This window comes from Bubalus bubalis, chromosome 11, assembly GCF_019923935.1.
Source record: "Bubalus bubalis isolate 160015118507 breed Murrah chromosome 11, NDDB_SH_1, whole genome shotgun sequence".
Classification (NCBI taxonomy): domain Eukaryota; kingdom Metazoa; phylum Chordata; class Mammalia; order Artiodactyla; family Bovidae; genus Bubalus; species Bubalus bubalis.
In genome coordinates, this window is record NC_059167.1 from 10776211 (window position 1) to 10796955 (window position 20745).

Consider the following 20745-nt stretch of genomic DNA (forward strand, 5'->3'; position numbering starts at 1 on the left):
TGTGGCATGCCAGTCCAGAGAGAGGCTCCTGAACCAAGACCTCCTTAAGAAGCTCTGCATACTGTATCCTCCTATTGTGTGTGTGTGTGTGTGTGTGTGTGTTCAGTTGTGTCCAACTCTGTGACCCCCATAGGCCTGCCAGGCTCCTCTGTCCATCGAATTTTCCAGGCAAGAATACTAGAGCTGCGTGCCACTTCCTACTCCAGATCCTCCTACTGGATACTAGGAATTCAGATTCTTCTATCAAAAGACCTAAGAAGCCCAGCTGTACATTTTGTTTAACTTTATAAGGTCATGAACAGCTTTTAAGAAGTAAGCCTCATTAATTTATTATGGAAAGAGAGTTCAAGGAACATAGTTTGGGAAATGCACTCTTTTACCCCAACCCAATTTATTCTCTTACCACAAAGGCTGGGAAGAAATTGGGATAGAAATTATTGTTCCATTGTTAGTTTTTCCTTTTTTATTCAATACAAAATGTATCTATACTTTTTTGATATTCTGCAGCTGACTTTATGTCCAAACTGTAAAATAACAGGCTACCAGATTACACCCAGATCCTCTTAGCACAGTAGTCTGCCGATTAAGGAAGATGCACTCTGGAAACCTCCTGAAGTGTTTGTGGAGTTCTCTAAACATGACCAAATGGCCAGTTATGAGCAGGCATGAGATGTTTTGGAGCAAAACAGTGAACATTCATGGAGTGATTTTAGTCCCGATTCTTTGAATTTAATAACTTTTGATCATGCCTGCCTCTTCATCAAGGTGTCCCTCACTCAAACCTCATCTAGAAGTTGGTTGAGTGGGTGACTTGCTGCACTGGTAAAGCCAGACTCTCACTGACAAATACCACTGGTGCTTGGTGTAACTGTTCTGTGAAACTTCCACTGGTTGTATCTTGAGTCTTGAGTGACCTCCTTTCTCCAGCATGAGTCCACTCCTCTGTAAGATCTACAGATCTGCAAGATCTTTTAGTTTCTGTGTTTCACGTCTTTAGCAGACTAAGAAGGATACATATTATCCTGGGCTATGAAGCAAGTAGCAGCAGCTAGAGGAGTTGGGTGTCCAAGCCTTAGAGGTGGCTGGTGAGTCGGCAGCAGTGAATCCCAGCAGAGCACAGGGGAAGGAGTCCTGAACTAGGGGTTCCAGGCCCTGGCTTTGGCCTGGCCACTTGATAGCTCTATCAAATGTAAAAAGCCACATTAAAAAAAAACAAACCCTTGTGTCATTTATATTTTGGGCTGCACTGGGTCTGCGTTGCTGTGTGTGGGCTTTCTCTAGTTGTGGCGAGCGGGGTCTACTCTCTAGGTGCGCTGTGTGGGCTTCTCACTGTGGTGGCTTCTCTTGTTGTGGAGCACGGGCTCTAGGGGGCTGGGGGCTCAGTGGTCATGGCACAGGGCTTAGTTGCTCCATAGAGGCATTTAGGATCTTCCTGAACCTGGGATTGAGCCTGAGTTCCCTGTACTGGCAGGCAGATTCTTAACCACTGAACCACCAGAGAAGTCTAGCTATGGTTCTTGACCTTTGTGTAAAGCAAAGGTTGGACTCACCTGAGGAGACTTCTAAATTCCCATGCTCTGGCTACACTCAGACCAACTAAACCAGAATATCTGGTGATAAAATCTAGGTATCAGTGCTTCCAAATCTCTTCAGGTGATTCAAATTGGTAGCCGGTACTGAGAACCTTGCTCTGCAGAACTTAAAAGTCTGAATTTTATACCCAAATCTCTTGTCAGATAACTGAGAGTGACTGAGGGTGATATCGTCCAATGACTAAACACGGCAAGATAAGAAAGTGAATAACTGAGAGCACGGATCCTCATAGAAAGTGAAGGCGCTGAGTTGTGTCCGACTGTCTGTGACCCCATGGAGTGTAGCCTACCAGGCTCCTCCATCCATGGGATTTTCCAGTCAATAATACCGGAGTGGGTTGCTATTTCCTTCTCCAGGGGATCTTCCTGACCCAGGGATTGAACCCGGGTCTCCCGAATTGTAGACAGACGTTTCTCAACCGTCTGAGCCACCAGGGAAGTCTACGGATCCTCATTTTGGGCTTTACAATCATTTGTGTATGGAAAAGCAAAAGTGTTAGAAATGAATTACTATATATTCAAGGTTGGTTTCTTGTCCTTCTTCTTATCCAGAATTCCAGAAAAGTAATTTGGATCCTGGCAAATTTGGGTTCAGCTGGATATGGTGGATAATTCAGAGCCATGTGACTAGCTCGCATCTCCCTGACTGAAAGGCTCTTCTCTGTCCCTTTCAAGCATTTGCTAATGTGGTTCTCTGTTGCCTTAACGCTAACATTGTGATGCCCCTGATGTCCCTAACGGTGTGACAGTCTTCCGAAACCTCTATACCCTAAGTATCCACAAACTGACTGAATTATTGTGAGAAGTCCCAATTCCCCACTTCATTCATAGAAAATTTGAATTGGGAAGATTATTGCCCTAAGGGTCATGGCTTTCTAGGTATAAAGAGGAAAAATATTTGGTTAAACTCATGCAATATTAAAATTGAATGCTAATAATTTTTTAATGTGATAGCTACAGAAATCATGCTCAGGTCTCCAAGCAAGGGTTGTTAGGGTTATTTTCTATCTGAAACGCATATTTTGAATTGGGTACCTTTCTCCCCAGGATACTCTGACCCTTGATATTGCTGCCCTCAAGTTGAGGCCACTGGAATGTGTGTTTGGTGTGGGCAGGGAGTACATTAGTCTTGTTCATCTTGGTATCGCACAGTTCCAGGATCGTTGAGGGCTTTCCCCGGTGGCTCAGTGGTAAAGCATCTGCCTGCAATGTAGGAGCCACAGGATATGTGGGTTTGATCCCTAGGTTGGGAAGATGCCTTGGAGGAGGGCATAGCAACCCACCCCAGTATTCTTGCCAGGAGAATCCCAAGGGCAGAGGAGCCTGGCGGGCTACACTCCATAGAGTTGCAAAGAGTCAGACACAACTGAAGCAACTTAACACGCACACAGGGCTGTAAAAGGTGTTCAGTAAATGTGATGAAAAACAAATGAAGGATTGTGTGAGATGTGTACATAAAGTTAAGATAGAAGTAGGGTCTCTCCAATACTATAAATAAATTTGATGTATAAGTATTCATATTACTCCTTTGAGTCTTTTCAGACTTACCCTGTAATTATGTTTTGGGTTTTTGGGGGGTTTTTTTGGCCACACCACAGAGCATGTGGGATCTTAGTTCCCCAACCAGGGATTGAACCCGCTCTGCCTGCAGTGGAAGGGTGGAATCTTAACCACTGGACTACCAGGGAAGTCCCTGTAATTATATATTCAAACAAATGACTAACATCAACCTGAATGAGCCCACAACTAGACAGTCTAGAGAAAGGTACTCGGGTCTTCACTTCACAAATGAAGTACTTGGATTCACTTCACAAATCCAAAAACCTGGTAAAGAGTGAGACCCCATTTCAAATAGAACTCAGGCAGTAGCACCAAGGTGTAAAGACTTTGAACTTATTAGTATATATTGTACAGGTTATTTCTACCACCTGTTCAAGGGTGGTCAGTGGACCAGCGGCATCATATCACCTGGAAGCTTGTTAGAAATGCAGAATCCTGGAGCTCACCCCAGATCTACATAAATCAGATTCTTCATTTTAATAAGACCCTCCTACCCCAATGCTCTATATGCTCAGTAAAGTTTGAGAAGCATCGTACAGCACAAGAGATCTAGAAACAGAGGTGTTCAGGTTTTGTAATAATCATTTTCCAGGATATAAAACATCTATGCATGAAATGTTTAAAGGGGGGAAAAAAGATGAAATTACAGAAACGAACTGGCAAATTTTTTAAAAAGCAAATAGAACGTCTGAAGTTGAAAAAAAATACAATTGTTTAAAAATACTCAATAAACTGTTATAAAACAAATCAAACACCTGGGAGCCTGCCTTGGGGTTCTCTCCTCTGCAGAGGTTTGCATTTGTTTCTGCCAGGAGTCCAGAGGTTCTCCTAGTGTGGTCCCAACTCCAGCTCTCATCCAGGTTCCCTGAATTAACCCAGGGGTCTCAGGTTTGCCTCACTTCGCCACCTTCTCACTGACTGAAGTCTCGTCTCCTGGCACTGTGGATGCTGGCCGCTCTCCAAGGGAACTGCACCTTCTCTATCTACCCACCACTTTGGTTTTAGCTACTGGTTCATTACTTTGTTTCATTTCCCTCTCTTTGGAGCTATGGCATAAAATATAAAACTTTTAAATGTGTGATCTAGTTGTTTCATAGTAGCAGGGCCCTACAGATTACTTAGCCCACCTTACTGTAGAAAGCAGACTCTACAAAAGCTAATTGTCATTTACTAGCTATGGGGTTAAACCACACACCAGTATGGCTGAAGCAGTCTACCAGCTCTTAGACACAAAGCATGCCCTGGCACAGATGCCAGGGACCACAGAGACCTGATAGAAAAGTACAACAAAGACGGAAACCCGTGTCAGTGACTCTTTTTTGCTTACATCCTATTCTAGGCATAATTCATTTGCAGTGAAGGCAAAATCGGGATATGGCTTTTCAGCGCTTTCTGAATGAATCAAATATAAACTGACACCTTTCCTGAAAACATGTCAGAAAAAAAATAAGTGAAAACCCTCTTGGTGTGAATAGCTTTGGATTTAATTAAGACCCTCGTTTACTTCATGGACCTAGTCTGGAGTCCTGCCCTCAAGGCTGCAGGTGCCAAGCTTTGCACCAAGGCCACAGAAGCGGAGACCAGAACCAAGGACACCTCTGAAGCTGACAAGCCCCGTTGTAACCTTGCCCAAAGCCCCCTGATCATCACGAACAAGCTCCCTGACTCCCAGTTAGGCAAAGATGCCCACTCCAGCAGGCACACTATAGCTCCCCAACCAATCACCTCACGCCAACCTTCCAGCAGGAATTTTCTTTGTCTTGAGGCTATAAAAGCTGGCTACTAACCCACGAAAACTGTCAGCTTTCCCTGGTCTGTCAGAGGTCGGCTCGCTGTGCTCGCAGTGCCCACTTGATCTTTGCTCTTAAACTCACTCCCGTCTGAAGTGCTGTCTGAAAATTCTTCTCCAACCTGTGCTAGGACTGCCTCGACACCTAGCAGATGAATACTTACACACAAACACACACACACTCCTACTAGGTAACTGAAGGTGACACTATGGTTCTCCATTTTATTAAAGATAAAAGCTTTGGGATTTAGAATTGGAGTCAATGTAAGTGTCCACTAAAAACTGGCTCTTGCAGAGTTTCTTAACATCATTCCAAGTCTTGCTCTAACTAACCCTGGGGTTGAGGAATGCTCTGGGGGAGCCCATCTCTAGCAGAATTCCGACCCACTGAATGGTCCTTCCTGGGGCTGCTGGAGGTGTAGGGGAAAGATAGTGGTTTTCATGGCAACCCTTGACTTACACAGCATCCAGCTTTGTCCCGTTGAAAGCATGTCCTTGGATTGAAGTAAAGCCATTGTTGTATAGCTTCCTATAATCAACAGAGAGAGAAGAAATCAGTGACTTACGAGAGGTAGTGCCGGCCCTTGGGTCGGGCTTCATTTTTTCAGTGCCAGAAATGTGCATGAAGTTTCTCAGATCCCATCTATGAGCCCTACAAGAAAACTTTACCGTATGTCTTTTTTGGGACATGGAATAATATTTTCTAGTTTGAGTCCTCATCCTCCAGACTTGGCTCCTGTTTCTCAGAAGCAGACTCACTTTGATGAACAAAGATTTGCAATCATTAAAGACTTCTTAAAAAACATTCTGCTGCTGCTGCTGCTGCTAAGTCGCTTCAGTCGTGTCCGACTCTGTGAGACCCCATAGACGGCAGCCACCAGGCTTACCCATCCCTGGGATTCTCCAGGCAAGAACACCGGAGTGGGTTGCCATTTCCTTCTCCAATGCATGAAAGTGAAAAGTGAAAGTGAAGTCGCTCAGTTGTGTCCGACTCTTCGCAACCCCATGGACTGCAGCCTACAGGGCTCCTCCATCCATGGGATTTTCCAGGCAAGAGTACTGGAGTGGGGTGCCATTGCCTTCTCCGAAAAAACATTCTACATATGCTCAAAAAACAGAGTTTTAGGAGTTAACCCAATGTCAAAGATGGAGAAATAAGTGCTGTTTTTAAAGAAGAACACTTTAAAAGACATCATTCATCTGAATGCATAGGTTTTATATTTTAAAATGTTATTTCACATTTATATTCATGTTTTTAACCCTCAGGCCTTACCACAGATTAAATGCTTAATTAAATGGTTGAGAACTGAATTAAACTGACCTTTAAAAACAAATCTAAGAAAGTAGATAGACTTTGGGCTTTGGGGAAATTTAAATGTTTTTAACTTGCTGCTATGTTGCTGCAATTAGTTAATTTACACAGGGATTCTGAGGGCTGGACCAAAGCGTTGTCGCCTGCATTTCCTAGTCAGGTTGTGAGGTGGAGGTGATCTAACAAAGCCGCACTGATACACAGCTGTCCAGAATCAGGATTTCTGAATTCAAAAGCAGTTCTTCCCACCCACCAAAAGGGCACAAAGCCATGGGAGGTCTGATCGGCACAGGGCTGCTGCGGGGGCTTCCCGGGAGCTGTCGGCTGCAGATGAGAGAAGGCTGTCAGGACCACAGTCAGGCACAGCTAGGGGCAATGTAGGGGAAGTCGGGAAACTGTAGCCTGCCTCCTGTGAACTCCGGAAACACAGCAAGACGCACGCAGGAGACTGCAAATTTAGAATGAGACCTGGGTCTGTCACTTCACAGTAGGTGATTCTGAGAACTTCTCAATCTCAGTTATCCTCAGTTTTCCTTGTCTGTCAAAGTATGATCAATTGATACCTCATCAAGAGGTTGCTGGGAGCACAGGGTAGCCAGACATTTAACACAGTGAGGTGTGGACGCTTACGAGAAGACCGTGTTAAAAGGTCTTCCGACACCTGAGAACGTGGATTTACCTTAGGTAGTTGTGGAGAACTTATCCTGTTTGTTGGTCTGTTTTGTTTGAAACAGTTACACAGTGAGTTTAATTCCAGCTCGAAGGTGTCCTGGGTAAGGACTGCAATGCACAGGGATGCTTAGCACCGAGCTGGGAAAGGTAAGTAATTTTTATAGGTACGTTAATTTTTCCTGAACTAGAGTTCTTGAATGAAGATGTGAGAACTCCTAATTTTGGCATTTCTGTTTATCCAGAATTGGTTGAGAGACCTAGACAATAAAAATGTTCTTTGTTGGAGTTACATTTCAGAAGATTAAATAACAATCTTACTGGACATGTAAGTCTCAGAAAGGGAAATAGTGAAGGAAGGAAAACATAGTAAAGAAAGAACCAAAGGTGCAAATTTTCACTGAAACTCTGTCCTACCAGGAAGATGGGTACGAATTTAGCTGTTGGACACATACCCTTTCGTGTTTACAGGTTTTTGAGTGTGAGCTTCAAGGAAGCAAGGACTTTTGCAGGAACGTAGAAATAGTCATCTGAAAAGGTAGTGGACCAGCTGTGGCATCCCCACTTCTAGATTTCAGGAAAATTGAGGTTCCCTCATTCAGAGGTTTATCAAATGTATATCGGGCCCCACGCTGGGTGTGAGAAAAAGACCAGGCTCCAATGGAGAGGGCTGCTTTTGATACGAGTCCTTAGAGAAAAACACCGAAAGGTGGAGGTAACGTTCTGTAAAGAAACTGAGACTGGTGTTTATGTATGCTGCGTGGCCAATGGCACAGGGGAAGCTTTTACAGGAGATGCAAATGGCCTTGAGTTTTGGGACCGAGCTGACTACACCCCAGTCTCTGCTGTGTGGTCAAGTGAAATGGCTAAGGAGCCTCTTGTTTCTTTAAGAAAGCTCTCCTCCTGTTTGGAGAAGGACGAACTGAAATGCTCCACTCTGAGTAGAGTTCCAGAGGTTGAGATTGTCTCACAGGGTCAAGACTGCTGGCCCGAGACTGCTTCGAAACAGCCCTTCAAAGAGTTGTGTGGAGTCTTGGATCAATTTTGCTGGAGGATAATTCGATCAGGTTTGGATACATCGATGAAGATGCAATGTGACCCAAGAAAGGAAGCTGGATAACAATCCACACCAAACACCCACCGAGCCCGAACGTGAACAGTGGTACTGAGACCAGTCAGGTGGGGATCATTTGATGAGGCCCCAACTTTACTTTGTGGTTAATTTGACCAAAGAAGGGAATTCTTTATGGCTTGGGAAATTAACTTATCTTTTATACCCCTATGAGATCTCCTTCCTGAGAACATTTTGCAAATTTCCCCAATAAAGCATTTCCTTTTGAACAACTCAAGAGCAGAACCCATTCAAACTCTGGGAAAAATGATGATATAGAGAAGGACTATGTTTTCTATCCAATATCCCATGACAGGAGCTTAGTAATAGTTAGTGATGACACAGCTGAAGTATGAGTGCAAAGCATTAAAGCCCTTATTAGGAGCACTGTTTTCTACTTCAGGGACCTTGGGACAGTCACTTAAATTTGCTTTAATCCAATTCTTCTCTGTTCAATTGAGTTAATGGATACAGGACATTGTATTATAAGGCCTGCAGGCCAAATGTGGCCCACTGTCTGCTTTTGTCAATAAAATGCCGTTGGAACATAGCTGCTGTGCTCATTAGTCTGTGCATTGTGGATGGCTGCTTTTGCCTTACAATGGCAGAGTTCAACAGCTGCCACCGAGGCCATGTGGTCTGGAAAACCTGAATGGCCATTCACAGATAGAGTGTGCAGACCACTTCTGTAGGAGACTACCCTTTGTCTTGCTGCCTAAACCACTCTGTCAGCTGCAGAGCTCCACACCATAAGGTGCCACTCTTATTTAACTGTGTGTAGCCCTTGGCAGACCAAAGAGCAACATACTGTGTGGCAGTGTGGTTCTTGGATGGCCTGCGGGAATATGACAGTGACCCAGATAAAAATTCCAGAGTTGGCAGGAGTGGAACTGGCCATACTCACAGTGTCAAGGTTTCGTTGCACAGGCCCTGAAAAGCATTCGCAGGGATTGAAGTCATGTAAGGGTTGTCTGTAATTTCACTGCAAGAGAGGAACAAAAACACTTGGTGGAAAAAAACACCTCTGGAGCTGGGCTCTTGCTGTACATATGCACCTAAATATATAACCTGACACGATTCCATTTTATCTTATTTCTTTGTAGGTGTTGTTGACTCTTAGCTGCTGGTGGCTCAGAGGTCCAGTGAGGTGGTGAGAGCTGACCTAGGTGGACATGCACTCAGAGCCCCACCTGTGCAGTGAGCTAGTGAGCTTTGTGTAGGGGCTGAGGTTCCTGAAAGTCCTCCTGTGCAAAGGGAGGACTCACGTGACAAATACTTTATCCAGAGCAACTTGTTTCCTCAGTGTGTGGAACCTCCGAAAAGGGTCAGTAGAATGGGATCGATGGGTATCATTTCATGATTATTATTAAAGTGTCATTCACTTGAAAAACACTGCCAGGCAGATGCTCCTGGAGAACTTTTCTGTGTTCTAGTTGCTGGAAGATGGGTTATATTTTGAACAGAGCTCTTCTGCAGCAAAGGAGCATGGGCTTTTTTTTTTTTTCCTAGCAAAATCCCAAGAGTTTGGATCCTATCATCTTATTGATATATTTTGCTGATTCCAAAGTACAAACTCAACCTGTAACTCTCTCTGCATATGTCCTTTCATGCCCGTACAACTAGTAAGACACTTGACTATGTCACGGGTTTTGGAAAAGAGCACTTGTCCCCAATCAGAAGTCCCAGGAAGTGGTTGGATACCACTCATGACCGCTCCTGGGACCCTCCTCAGACCAAATCCCTTAGGTTTTCTATTCCTCAGCTTCCTCGTTTGTATAGTGTAGCAACTATAACTTCCTTTTATGCCTTGTAAGGTGGTTAAGAGGAGCAAACGTGGTAACACGTGGGAAGGTGTTTGAAAAGCTACGTGAAGAATAAAGTGTCCTCAATATCATCAAATTTCCTTCTATTCAGTCACTCCCATCAGCAGACACTCATGCCACAGGTTCTCCCATTTAGAAAAAAGCAAAGACCCTTTTCTGCTTATTCCATGTGCTCCAACTACTGAGACATTTTTCTGCTTCTTTTTAATAGTAAAACTTCCCGAAAGAGTTCACCATCTCTAATTCCCCCTTCCATATCTCTCTTGAGCTCACTCCAAACAGACTTCTCCACCCAGAGACTCCCATTTTTCAGAATCGCAGTGCCCCGTATTACTAAACCCAACGGGCATTTCTCAGTCCTTGCCTGACTTCATTCATCAGGGCGATTGTCACAGATGATTGATCACTGCTTCCTCCTCGAAACAACTGCTTCACTTGGTTCCAACCAACATCTACGGCTGCACCCTAATTCTCGTTAGCGACAAGTAAATACTGCCGAATATTGCCTGTGTGCACACTTACAGTATGAAGAACACATCGGTGGAGTAGACCTTGGTCAGGTCGGGGAATACTCTAAGTCCAGTGTTGAAAATGCCACTACAGTACATGAAAAGAAGAAAAAAAGAATAGAAACAAGGTAAGAAAATCAACACATAGGAAGTAGAATAATGTGTCAGACTGAATGTGTTCTGACATCAGACTAGGATCAAATCCTAACTCCATCAATTATCTGAGAGACTATGGCAAGTTCTAGCCCTTGGATGGGACGATGCTCCTCAAAGTACAAGAATTTACCCAGTCCACCAGCATCAATACATCCATTCTATTTAGGAAAATCTGGGGATTGTTTGAGCCATGTGGGATTCCTAGAAATAGGAATTCAGGTTTCTTTGTGTGTGTGTGTGTGTGTGTGTGTGTGATTACCTTGTTTTAACTGGAGGGTATGATACATGTGTTGGGGGAAGGGAGGGTGGAATAAGGGAAGGATGCAACAGGAAGACAATTGCCAGGAGCAGGAGCTCTGCCCATGGCAAAGATCATGAGGAAGGAGGCTCGGCATATGCAAAGGCAGGATCGAGTCTCGGGAGTCCCCCTGGAAATTCTCGAGCATCTACGCCCAAAACCAGAGTCTGCATACTTTACTGCTTTGTGCTCTCACCTACACCTCTGACTTTACGGGGCCTGTCCCCCACCACCTCTCTCTGAAAAAGAGTTAAATTACAGCTCCAGTTAATAAAGTTCCTGGGTGTGACAAGAGTGTTTAGTTCACAACCGTGAGAGGCATGAGATGTTCTAAACTGTCTGAATACAGACTCCTTTGAGCAGTCAAAAGATTGATTAGAAATTGTATTGGTGAAGGGTTTTTCACTTGTTGGGCCAATGTTTGCTGCTAGGTTTCCATATCCCTTACCTGCTGTGTCCCTGGCAGTGTATTGATTAATATAATTGGTGTAAGTAGTAGCTTTAATGTTTGTAACCTTGGACCCTTGAGTTAATTCTTTTTCTTGTTATAGCCCACCACACCTTTGCTCTGTAGGAATGCAACTTTATCTAATGCTTTTGGAGGGTGGCGCCTGACTAATCACCTTTAGAGAAAAATAAGTTTTCTGAAGAAAGGGTTTTAAAATGTTAATAGGCCTCCGGGCCAGAAGATGATGCAAATCACCTAAACTTTTGCATATGATAAGTTTGCAGGAAGAAAGCCTGGCTTACTGCATGACTCTACCCCTTCCCCCATTATCCTCTGTGCATAATTTAAGGTATAAAAACTACTTTGGAAAATAAAGTGCGGGCCTTGTTCACCGAAACTTGGTCTCCCATGTCGTTCTTTCTCTCACCTTCTGGCTGAATTATTCAGCCTCTTTTCTCCACTGAATTTCCTCACTGAGCTATCCTTATTTCAGCCTCTTTTCTCCACTGAATTCCTCACTGAGCTATCCTTATTTAACCACTCTTTATATCCTTAATTAACATTTAATTAAACAATTGTTTCCTGATTCTCGCCGACGCCGTCCCCGCTTCGAGTTCCCTGGATCCACCGGGGCTGGACCCAGGCAGACAATCTAATTACCAACTCCAAGCCAGGCTTCTTTTTGCAAACTCTTCCTTATATTGTGTTGGTTATTTTACCAAGAATGATACGCCCATGGCAGCCTCTTGAGAATACCATGGCAGCAGTACCATAAGAATATGTTCAGACAGAGAAGGAAATCAGTCAAAGACAATGTCTTCACTCTCCAAAGCTTGTATCATCAGGGCAAAATGTCAAGATAAAAATGTGCATAAAACAGCATGACTATAAAAGCTCAGGCTCCAGATGCCTCCCAGACTTAGTTGGTCTAACACTGTTGTAGCTACCAGAACACAGGCAGTGGAGTTAAGCTTTGTTTGAGAGCCTTGGCGTGCCATGCTAAGAGCTTGTCACTGCCAGTGAACCTTTATAGAACGTCTCCAGCAGAGAAAGCTCTGGTGCCCCTTCTAAGGCAAATTCTGACCTGATTCCTAGAGGGGAAGGCACATGATTTGAAGAGGAAGCAGGAGCCTGAGGTCTCAAAAAAGCAAATGGGAAGCTCCAAATAACCAAGGAGAGAAGTAACATTCCATAAGGTATATCTGAAGAACGGTAAATAAACTCATTCAATTGCAATAGCGCTTCATATGGAAAAGCAGGGGGCAAGAACCTAAGAGTTAAGTGGGGACCGTATTGGAATGGGCTAGAAATGCCATCTTAGGGACTTGGACAAGATCTCTTTATTCTTCAAAACCCCAAATGAGTCCATCTCCTTTTTGATGCCTCCTGTAATTACCTGCACCCCCAGATAAAGGTATGTACCTCCCATTTGTCACTTCCCACTATTCTTCTAGGGGAGGAACTTTTCAATTCCATATATAAATCTTCCTTTTAAAAATGGTAAGCTTCTTTGAAGGCAAGGACAACGTTTTATTATCCAACATGTTCCCCACCAAGCCTTGCACAGACCAGGGAACCTGATGTCTACTAATCAAAGAGTTACTAAAGGATTGAAGCTCAGAGTCCACACAGGAGCAATTGTCTTGTGCTGTTAAGTTTTTATTGGGCTTCCCTTGTGGCTCAGCAAATTTTTATTACTTCCCAGATACCCCGTCAGCCACATATCCCATCCATGTCCTTTCTGTTCCCCTGGCGTCTCCCACCCCTACCTCTTCACTGAACTATTTTCCATTCCCCAAATAAGCCACACGGTTGCACACTTGTGTGTCTTTTCGTGCTATTCCACCCACCCATATTTCTCTTCTCCCCCTCCTGGGTAACCTCTACTCATCCTTGAAGAGACTTATTTCATGGAATATATTTGGATATATACTTTTATTTAAAGTCCCTAGATGGCAATGAACTAATATGTGAATAGTGATTGTTTCTGGGTATTGGGATGAAGGTTAACTTTTTTTTTCCTTTGTAATGTTTTCACATCCTAATCTTTTACAGCCCATGTGAGCAGGAAAGGAGGCAAGAAGGGAGGGTGCCCAGAGGACCTGAGTGTGTGCACACACATCCGCTGAACACGCTTTGTTGAGCAGACAGGCAGTGAAGTACAACAGAGGACGAAAATGTGCGGTCCCCGCTCTCACTGAGACTGCAGTTGGCTCACAAGGTGCCACCCAAGCAGAACGTGCTGTCCCTCTCTGTTGCGTGCCCCTCCCAACCTCTAAGAGATTACGCGTTGCCGTTTTGGGTTCGTTTTAGTCTAACAGCCACTCTAATATTGCGGTACCTGTTCCCAAACAAAATTGACTGGTGGGCTCTCAGAGGGTATATTCATTTCAAGACCATGCGTACATGATGGCGTTTTCTCTCTCATGTCTCCTGGGGCGGACTCTGGTCCCAGCACTAGGTGCCGACTTTTGAACAGGTTTTATTTTATTTGGCTGCGCTGGGTCTTTGCTGCGGAGTGCGGGCTTCCTCGAGTTGGGGAGAGCAGGGTCTACCCTCGAGCGGTGGTGTGCGGGCCTCTCATTGTGGGGGCTTCTCTTGTTGTGGAGCACGGGCTTACTTGCCCTGAGACAGGTGGAATCTTCCTGGACCAGGGATTGAACCCACATTCCCCGCATTGGCGGGTGGATTCTCAACCACTGGACCACCAGGGAAGTCCCTTGAATAGGTTTTAAAAATATGACTCACTTCACCTGACACCTTGCCTGAAGGGAAAAGGTGGGGAGTAAGTCACAGGATGTGGTGTGTCCCAGACCACCCAACCACTCACCGCTAAAATGACCCAGGTCCACATTATCCCGGGGATATTCCTACATTATAATTCTCTTTTTTTAAAAAAGGGCAGGATGGGATAGGCGTTAATACTTACAGGAACTTTAGAAGGGGGAGCTCTTTTAGGGCGCCAGAGTCTATGTAAGTTAAACTTCTGGTATTCCGAATCTCTCTGTAAAAGTTATAAGAAACATAGTCACTATAATATAGTCATTTCTGTTCTTATGAAAGATAAAACAGTCTTAATCAGGTTTAACAAAGGTTCATGAGAAGAATACATATTTCCTTGGTGCCCAGGGACTTTTTCTGCCAGGAACAAGTCCCACCAACAAAAAGCTACTTTTTGATTCTCTCAGGGACACAACAGCTGTTTAGCCTTCTTCCATCATTAATTTAGCTTCGATCCATCTAAAATTTTGGGGTGACCTTTCTCTTATCCATAGCCTCAGAGATTTTTTTTCCTTTTAGGTTTAGAAATCTCTCCAGTGGTCTGTTGAGGGCAGATATCTTTACTATTGATAATAACAAGTAACCTGGCCATGGGGAGTGGGGGATTGCATGGATTATATAATGGATAACAGCACAGGAATAGGTCAGTGAGGTTCCTCTGTCCATTGCTATTTCAGAGGCAGTACAGGTAATGAGTATTCTTAATTCACTTGGGTTTATCTTCATATTGTTGTTGTTTAGTCGGTAAGTTGTGTCCAGTTCTTTGTGACCCCATGGATTATGGCATGCCAGGCTCCTCTGTCCATGGTTTCCAGGCAAGAGTACTGGAGTGGGTTGCCATTTCCTTCTTCAGGAGAGCTTCCTGACTGAGGGATCAAACCCGCATCTCCAGCACTGGCAGCTGAATTCTTTACCACTGAGCCACCAGGGAGGCCCTTCTCTTCCCACGTGTGCTTAGTTGCTCAGGTGTGTCTGACACTTTTGTGATCCCGTGGACTGGAGCCTGCCAGGCTCCTCTGTCCATGGGATTTTCCAGGCAAGAACACTGGAGTGGGTTGCTGTTTCCTTCCCCAGGGGATCTTCACAATCCTGGGATCAAACCTGAGTATCCTGTGTCTCCTGCATTGCAGGTGGATTCTTCACCCACTGAGCCATCAGAGAAGCTGTTTTCCTAGACAGTTATTTAAAATGCTTCAGCACGTGTGATAATATCATATAGATCTACAACTTATCTACTTAGGTTTATATACATGCTATCGAAACACACAGCTAGCATCAGTGAAATCAGTGCCTGTTAGAAATAGGTTCTCATTGGTATTAATAGAAGTAAATATATTCAACATGTGTAAATTGGTTAAGAGTTTAAAGGCCCTCCCCAGGCTTACATGAAGAAGGTAAGAAAACTTAGTAAGGTCTACAGTCTGACCCCTTCTGAATGGCACCTAAGGCTTGATTCCTAAAAGGAACCTGAATCTAATGGTTGCTGGTAACAACTGGAAGACAGAATCTGGCCTCTGGGATTTTTTAAAAATAGTTTTGTTGAAGCAAAGTTTCCATAATTTTATGCATTGCAATTTGATACAATTAGATGATTTTTAGTAAACTTGTAGAATTGTGCATTCATCATCACAATTCAGTTTTAGAACATTTCTATCAATGATAAAAGTAATCATATGCATACTTGCAGTCAATTCCCACTCCCTGCCCTCTTCCTAAAAAGCACGGATCTCCTCTCTACTTCTAAAGTTGCCTTACCTGGACATTTCATATAAATGGAATCATAAATACATAGTCTTCTGTGTCTGGTTTCTATCATTTAGCATGGTGTCTGTGAGGCTCATCCATGTTGTAGCATATATCAGTAATTTGCACCTTTTTATTATCTTTTTATTTTATTACTGAATAATTGGATGGACCTAAGGAAAAAGCAAGAGAGTTCCAGAAAAACTGTATTTCTGCTTTATTGACTATGCCAAAGCCTTTGACTGTGTGGATCACAATAAACTGTGGAAAATTCTGAAAGAGATGGGAATACCAGACCACCTGACCTGCCTCTTGAGAAACCTATATGCAGGTCAGGAAGCAACAGTTAGAACTGGACATGGAACAACAGACTGGTTTCAAATAGGAAAAGGAGTACGTCAAGGCTGTATATTGTCACCCTGCTTATTTAACTTATATGCAGAGTACATCATGAGAAACACTGGGCTGGAAGAAGCACAAGCTGGAATCAAGATTGCCAGGAGAAATATCAATAACCTCAGATATGCAGATGACACCACCTTTATGGCAGAAAGTGAAGAGGAACTAAAAAGCCTCTTGATGAAAGTGAAAGAGGAGAGTGAAAAAGTTGGCTTAAAGCTCAACATTCAGAAAACAAAGATCATGGCATCTGGTCCCATCACTTCATGGGAAATAGATGGGAAAACAGTGGAAACCGTGTCAGACTTTATTTTGGGGGGCTCCAAAATCACTGCAGATGGTGATTGCAGCCATGAAATTAAAAGACGCTTACTCCTTGGAAGAAAAGTAATAACCAACCTAGATAGCATATTGAAAAGCAGAGACATTACCAACAAGGTCCATCTAGTCAAGGCTATGGTTTTTCCTGTGGTCATGTATGAATGTGAGAGTTGGACTGTGAAGAAAGCTGAGCGCCGAACAATTGATGCTTTTGAACTGTGGTGTTGGAGAAGACTCTTGAGAGTCCCTTGGACTACAAGGAGATCCAACCAGTCCATTTTAAAGGAGATCAGCCCTGGGTGTTCTTTGGAAGAACAAAGCTAAAGCTAAAACTTTAGCTAAAGCTGAAACTCCAGTACTTTGGCCACCTCATGCGAAGAGTTGACTCATTGGAAAAGTCTGACGCTGGGAGGGATTGAGGGCAGGAGGAGAAGGAGACGACACAGGATGAGATGGCTGGATGGCATCACCAACTTTATGGACGTGAGTCTGAGTGAACTCCGGGAGTTGGTGATGGACAGGGAGCCCTGGTGTGCTGCGATTCATGGGGTCGCAAAGAGTCGGACACGACTGAGCAACTGAACTGAACTGAAGGTCAAATCTTGGCCTTGCCACTTCTAGCTATGTGACCATGGGCAAGTTCCTTGACCTCTCTGAGCCATAATTTCCTAATTTGTAAAACAGGGACAATATTAGTGCCTCTTTCGTAAGACTCTTGTGAAGAGTAAACAATGGCTCTGTGAGGTTTCATGTGTGTACAGTAAATCTACAGGTGTTAGTTTGTTACTGTTTTCACCTGAGCAGAATGAAAGCTGCAGCAGGCATTGGAGGCCTCAGGTTGGGGGCACTGCAATATTTGTAAAAATTCAAACAAACAAGCAAAAACCCCCACAAGGTGTGACATTTGACGAAGTACAGCAAATATGCAACAGACTCATGGAAAAGAGAGAGAGGCGTTAACTCTCGGAACAGAAACCATCTCCCAGCTCAGTTTACTGTTTCTTGCCGGTGTGACCTTACCAGTCTTGTTTCTTCATTAGCATCATTTTGTCAAGGAAAATAACTTTATTGTTCATTGTGGGAACTTCTTGAAAGACCCATCACCACTTCAACAGTTTATATCCCAAGACACCACCGCCTCATCATCTTCCCATTGTGTCAACTAATCCTAAATTATCATGTCATGATCTTTACCCAACCAAGACCCTGCAGGGAAAGACTCACTTTAAACCAGACTGTTTACGTTTTGTTCTGACTTGAAACTAAGGGTCCTGTGTCCCTGATACTCCCTCTATGCTGGGTAAACGGACTGCGGGCTGTCCCTCTGCGCGGGCTCCTGGCCACCTCCGCTGCGCCTCTAAGACCATCAGCTGAGTCAAGGTGCTCTTCGTGGGGAGCAATAAACTCCTTGCCAGAGCTTTCCATTTGCGGGGAGGGGTTGAACTGCTGTCAGTCAAATGCAAACTAGTTAGAAGAGTTTGAAAACTCTCCGAGTGTGGTTTGCCGTCTGGAAAACTGCTCCATGAGTGACTACTGTTGAACAAGCGAACTTAAGTGAGTATCCCAAGAGAACGTCACAGCGACCAGGTATAGCCCAGCTGAATCCACTTTAGAAGCGGAGAGAGAATTAAGGGAAAATAAACACCGCTGTTGGCTACAGCTGATTAAATGAGGCTGGCAACCAACATGGCGGCTGCAAGAGAAGAAAGAGGTGGGAGGGAGGGGGAGACACAGAGGAGGAGATGGGTTTCAGTAAGAGTGGAAAAGAAAAGGAAAGATGGACAAGAGATATCAAAAGAAAACACCAGGCAAAAGAAGCCGCTTTCTGAGGTAAGTTAACACTTCCTCACAAATGACTTTTTAAAAATTTCTGCTGAGGGAAAGATAGACATTGTATGAAATCATTTATATATGAAATCTAAAAATTGCCAAACTCGGAGAGGAGCTGCGATGGGGCTGTGGGTAGGGGACTGGGGAGATACTGGCTAAAGTGTACAAGCTTCCAGCTGTAATACCAGCAAACTCTGAGAATCCAGTGTACAACATGGTGATTATAGCTGATAATGCTGTGTTATATCACCGAAAGTTGCTACTAGAGATCTTAAACGTTCTCAAAAAAGAAATGGTCATTATGTAACGGGGCGCAGGTTTTCCTTCAGGCTATGGTGGGAATCATTTTGCAATACGTGAGTGTATCAAATCAACACATTGTATACCTTAAACTTCCACAGTGTTATATGGCAATTATACCTCAATAAAGCTAGAAAAAATAAAACCTCAGCTAAAGCAAGGAAGGGGTGTGCGGTGTGGACTGTCGGTAGTTTAGTTAAATGAAGACAGATGTCAGAAGTGAATGCAGCTGGCATAACCTTTTCAAAAAAAACAAGGGAGGTATAGGGTAAGTACCAGAAGCATGTGGTAAGAGAAGAACGGTGAAAAAGGAGTACAAATTTGGGTGAGTTCTAAGAATGCCTGTGAGGGTGCATTTGAATCTGCAATTATGGCCCAAGCATGCAGGAGGCTAGATATGCTTCCAGGAAGCTGGGGAAAGCAAGAGGAAGGCAATCCACATGTAACTGCAGGGTTGGGATAGAACGGCCCTGCAGGGCGAGTGTCAACAACAACTGAAGATGTCAGAGTGTCTGGACCAACAGCCTGGATCCCTGCGTGACTGCTTGGAGGATGGCCCCCCTGCCACCTGCTTACTGACCCAGTATGGTCCTATGAGCAAGAAATACCCTTCAGTTACACAGGGGTTTGCACAGTTTAAATTTTGTCTATTTCCTACAGTAATTAGCCTACCCAAACTCATACAATAAGCATGGATAAAATTGTTAAAAGGCAGAGCACACAGTTAATAGTGGTCATCTCTGGGAGGTGTTTACAGGCTGGGACTTTGTGACTTTCACTTTTTATTTTATCTTGTTCAAATGAAGAAAAAATTATAATAAAAGGCATGCCAAAAAAAAAAAAAAAATCCCAAATTTTAAAAGAGCAAAACAAAGCAATATATATTCATATTAAAAATTTTAATACGCAGTGCCAAATAGTCTGCTTAAATCTTCAAGTATGCTGTTTTACAAAAACGGGTAATTTAGCTGTGTCAGGGAAATGTTTGAGGATCTTGAAGCTTATTGATTGGAACAAGGGCCTACGTATAGCTCAGGGAACTCTGTTCAATGTTATGTGGCAGCCTGAGTGGGAGGGGCCTTTGGAGGAGAATGGACACATGTATATGTGTGGCTGAGTCCCTTGCTTTTCACCCGAAACTATCACAACATTGTTTGTTAATAGGCTATACTCCAATACAAAATAAAAAGTTAAAAAAAAAAAGCCTAGTGTTGGAAGATTAAAAGGCAAAAAGACATTGGGTATACTTATTACTCAGAAAGTTTCTACCAGTGAGGGAATGGAAGAACTGACTTAAGTGAAGCGGGTAACATCATCCTTATTTTGCAGACAAAAATGATAGAGACGCTTAGAAAGATTAAGTGACTGATCTCCTGTCACACAGCTAGAGGCAACTCTGGGCCTTAAGATAGGAATTTTAACTCCAAATACAGCTCTTTCTTTTCCCTTTTTTTTTTTTTTTTTTTAATGATGTTTAAAGGAAATCATCAACCAGACCTTAAAAGAAATAGAAATGCTCATTACAGATTAATTTTTTTCATTGGATTTAAAATAAAATGGACATTTAGATGAAAAGTTTAACATTATGCTCCGTATGCAGTGTTTTCACAAGATAGCACATTAATAACCTAGCATCACTGCTGCCGCTGCTAAGTCACTTCAGTCGTGTCTGACTCTGCGACCCCATGGACCACAGCCCACCAGGCTCCCCCGTCCCTGGGATTCTCCAGGCAAGAGCACTGGAGTGGGTTGCCTTTTCCTTCTCCAATGCATGAAAGTGAAAAGTGAAAGTGAAGTCGCTCAGTCGTGTCCGACTCTTCGAGACCCCATGGACTGCCGCCTACCAGTCTCCTCCATCCATGGGATTTTCCAGGCAAGAGTACTGGAGTGGGGTGCCATTGCCTTCTCCGAATTAGGTTAGGTTCATTTAACCATATGTCTAGGGCTTCCCTGGTGGCTCAGTGGTAAAGAATCTGCCTGTCAATGCAGGAGATGTGGGTTTGATCCCCGGGTCAGGAAGATCCCTTGGAGAAGGAAATGGCAACCCACTCCAGTATTCTTGCCTGGAAAATCCCCCGGACAGAGGAGCCTGGTGGGCTACAGT

The 20745-nt window shown here is 43.8% G+C and overlaps 2 protein-coding genes across 2 annotated transcripts in view; one reads left to right on the forward strand and one right to left on the reverse strand.

Moving 5' to 3' along the window:
* Positions 1-20745, reverse strand: part of TSHR (thyroid stimulating hormone receptor) — a 95927-nt gene that overhangs the window by 39386 nt on the left and 35796 nt on the right. Inside the window, exons 2-5 of the mRNA XM_045162151.1 lie at positions 14197-14271; positions 10379-10453; positions 8938-9015; positions 5402-5470 (exon numbers count right to left, since the gene is read on the reverse strand). Of these exons, the coding sequence (XP_045018086.1) occupies positions 5402-5470; positions 8938-9015; positions 10379-10453; positions 14197-14271 (297 nt within the window). The remainder of the gene's footprint in view (positions 1-5401; positions 5471-8937; positions 9016-10378; positions 10454-14196; positions 14272-20745) is intronic.
* Positions 18252-20745, forward strand: part of CEP128 (centrosomal protein 128) — a 601725-nt gene continuing 599231 nt past the window's right edge. Inside the window, exon 1 of the mRNA XM_045162006.1 lies at positions 18252-18341. The gene's annotated coding sequence lies outside the window, so the exon portion shown is untranslated. The remainder of the gene's footprint in view (positions 18342-20745) is intronic.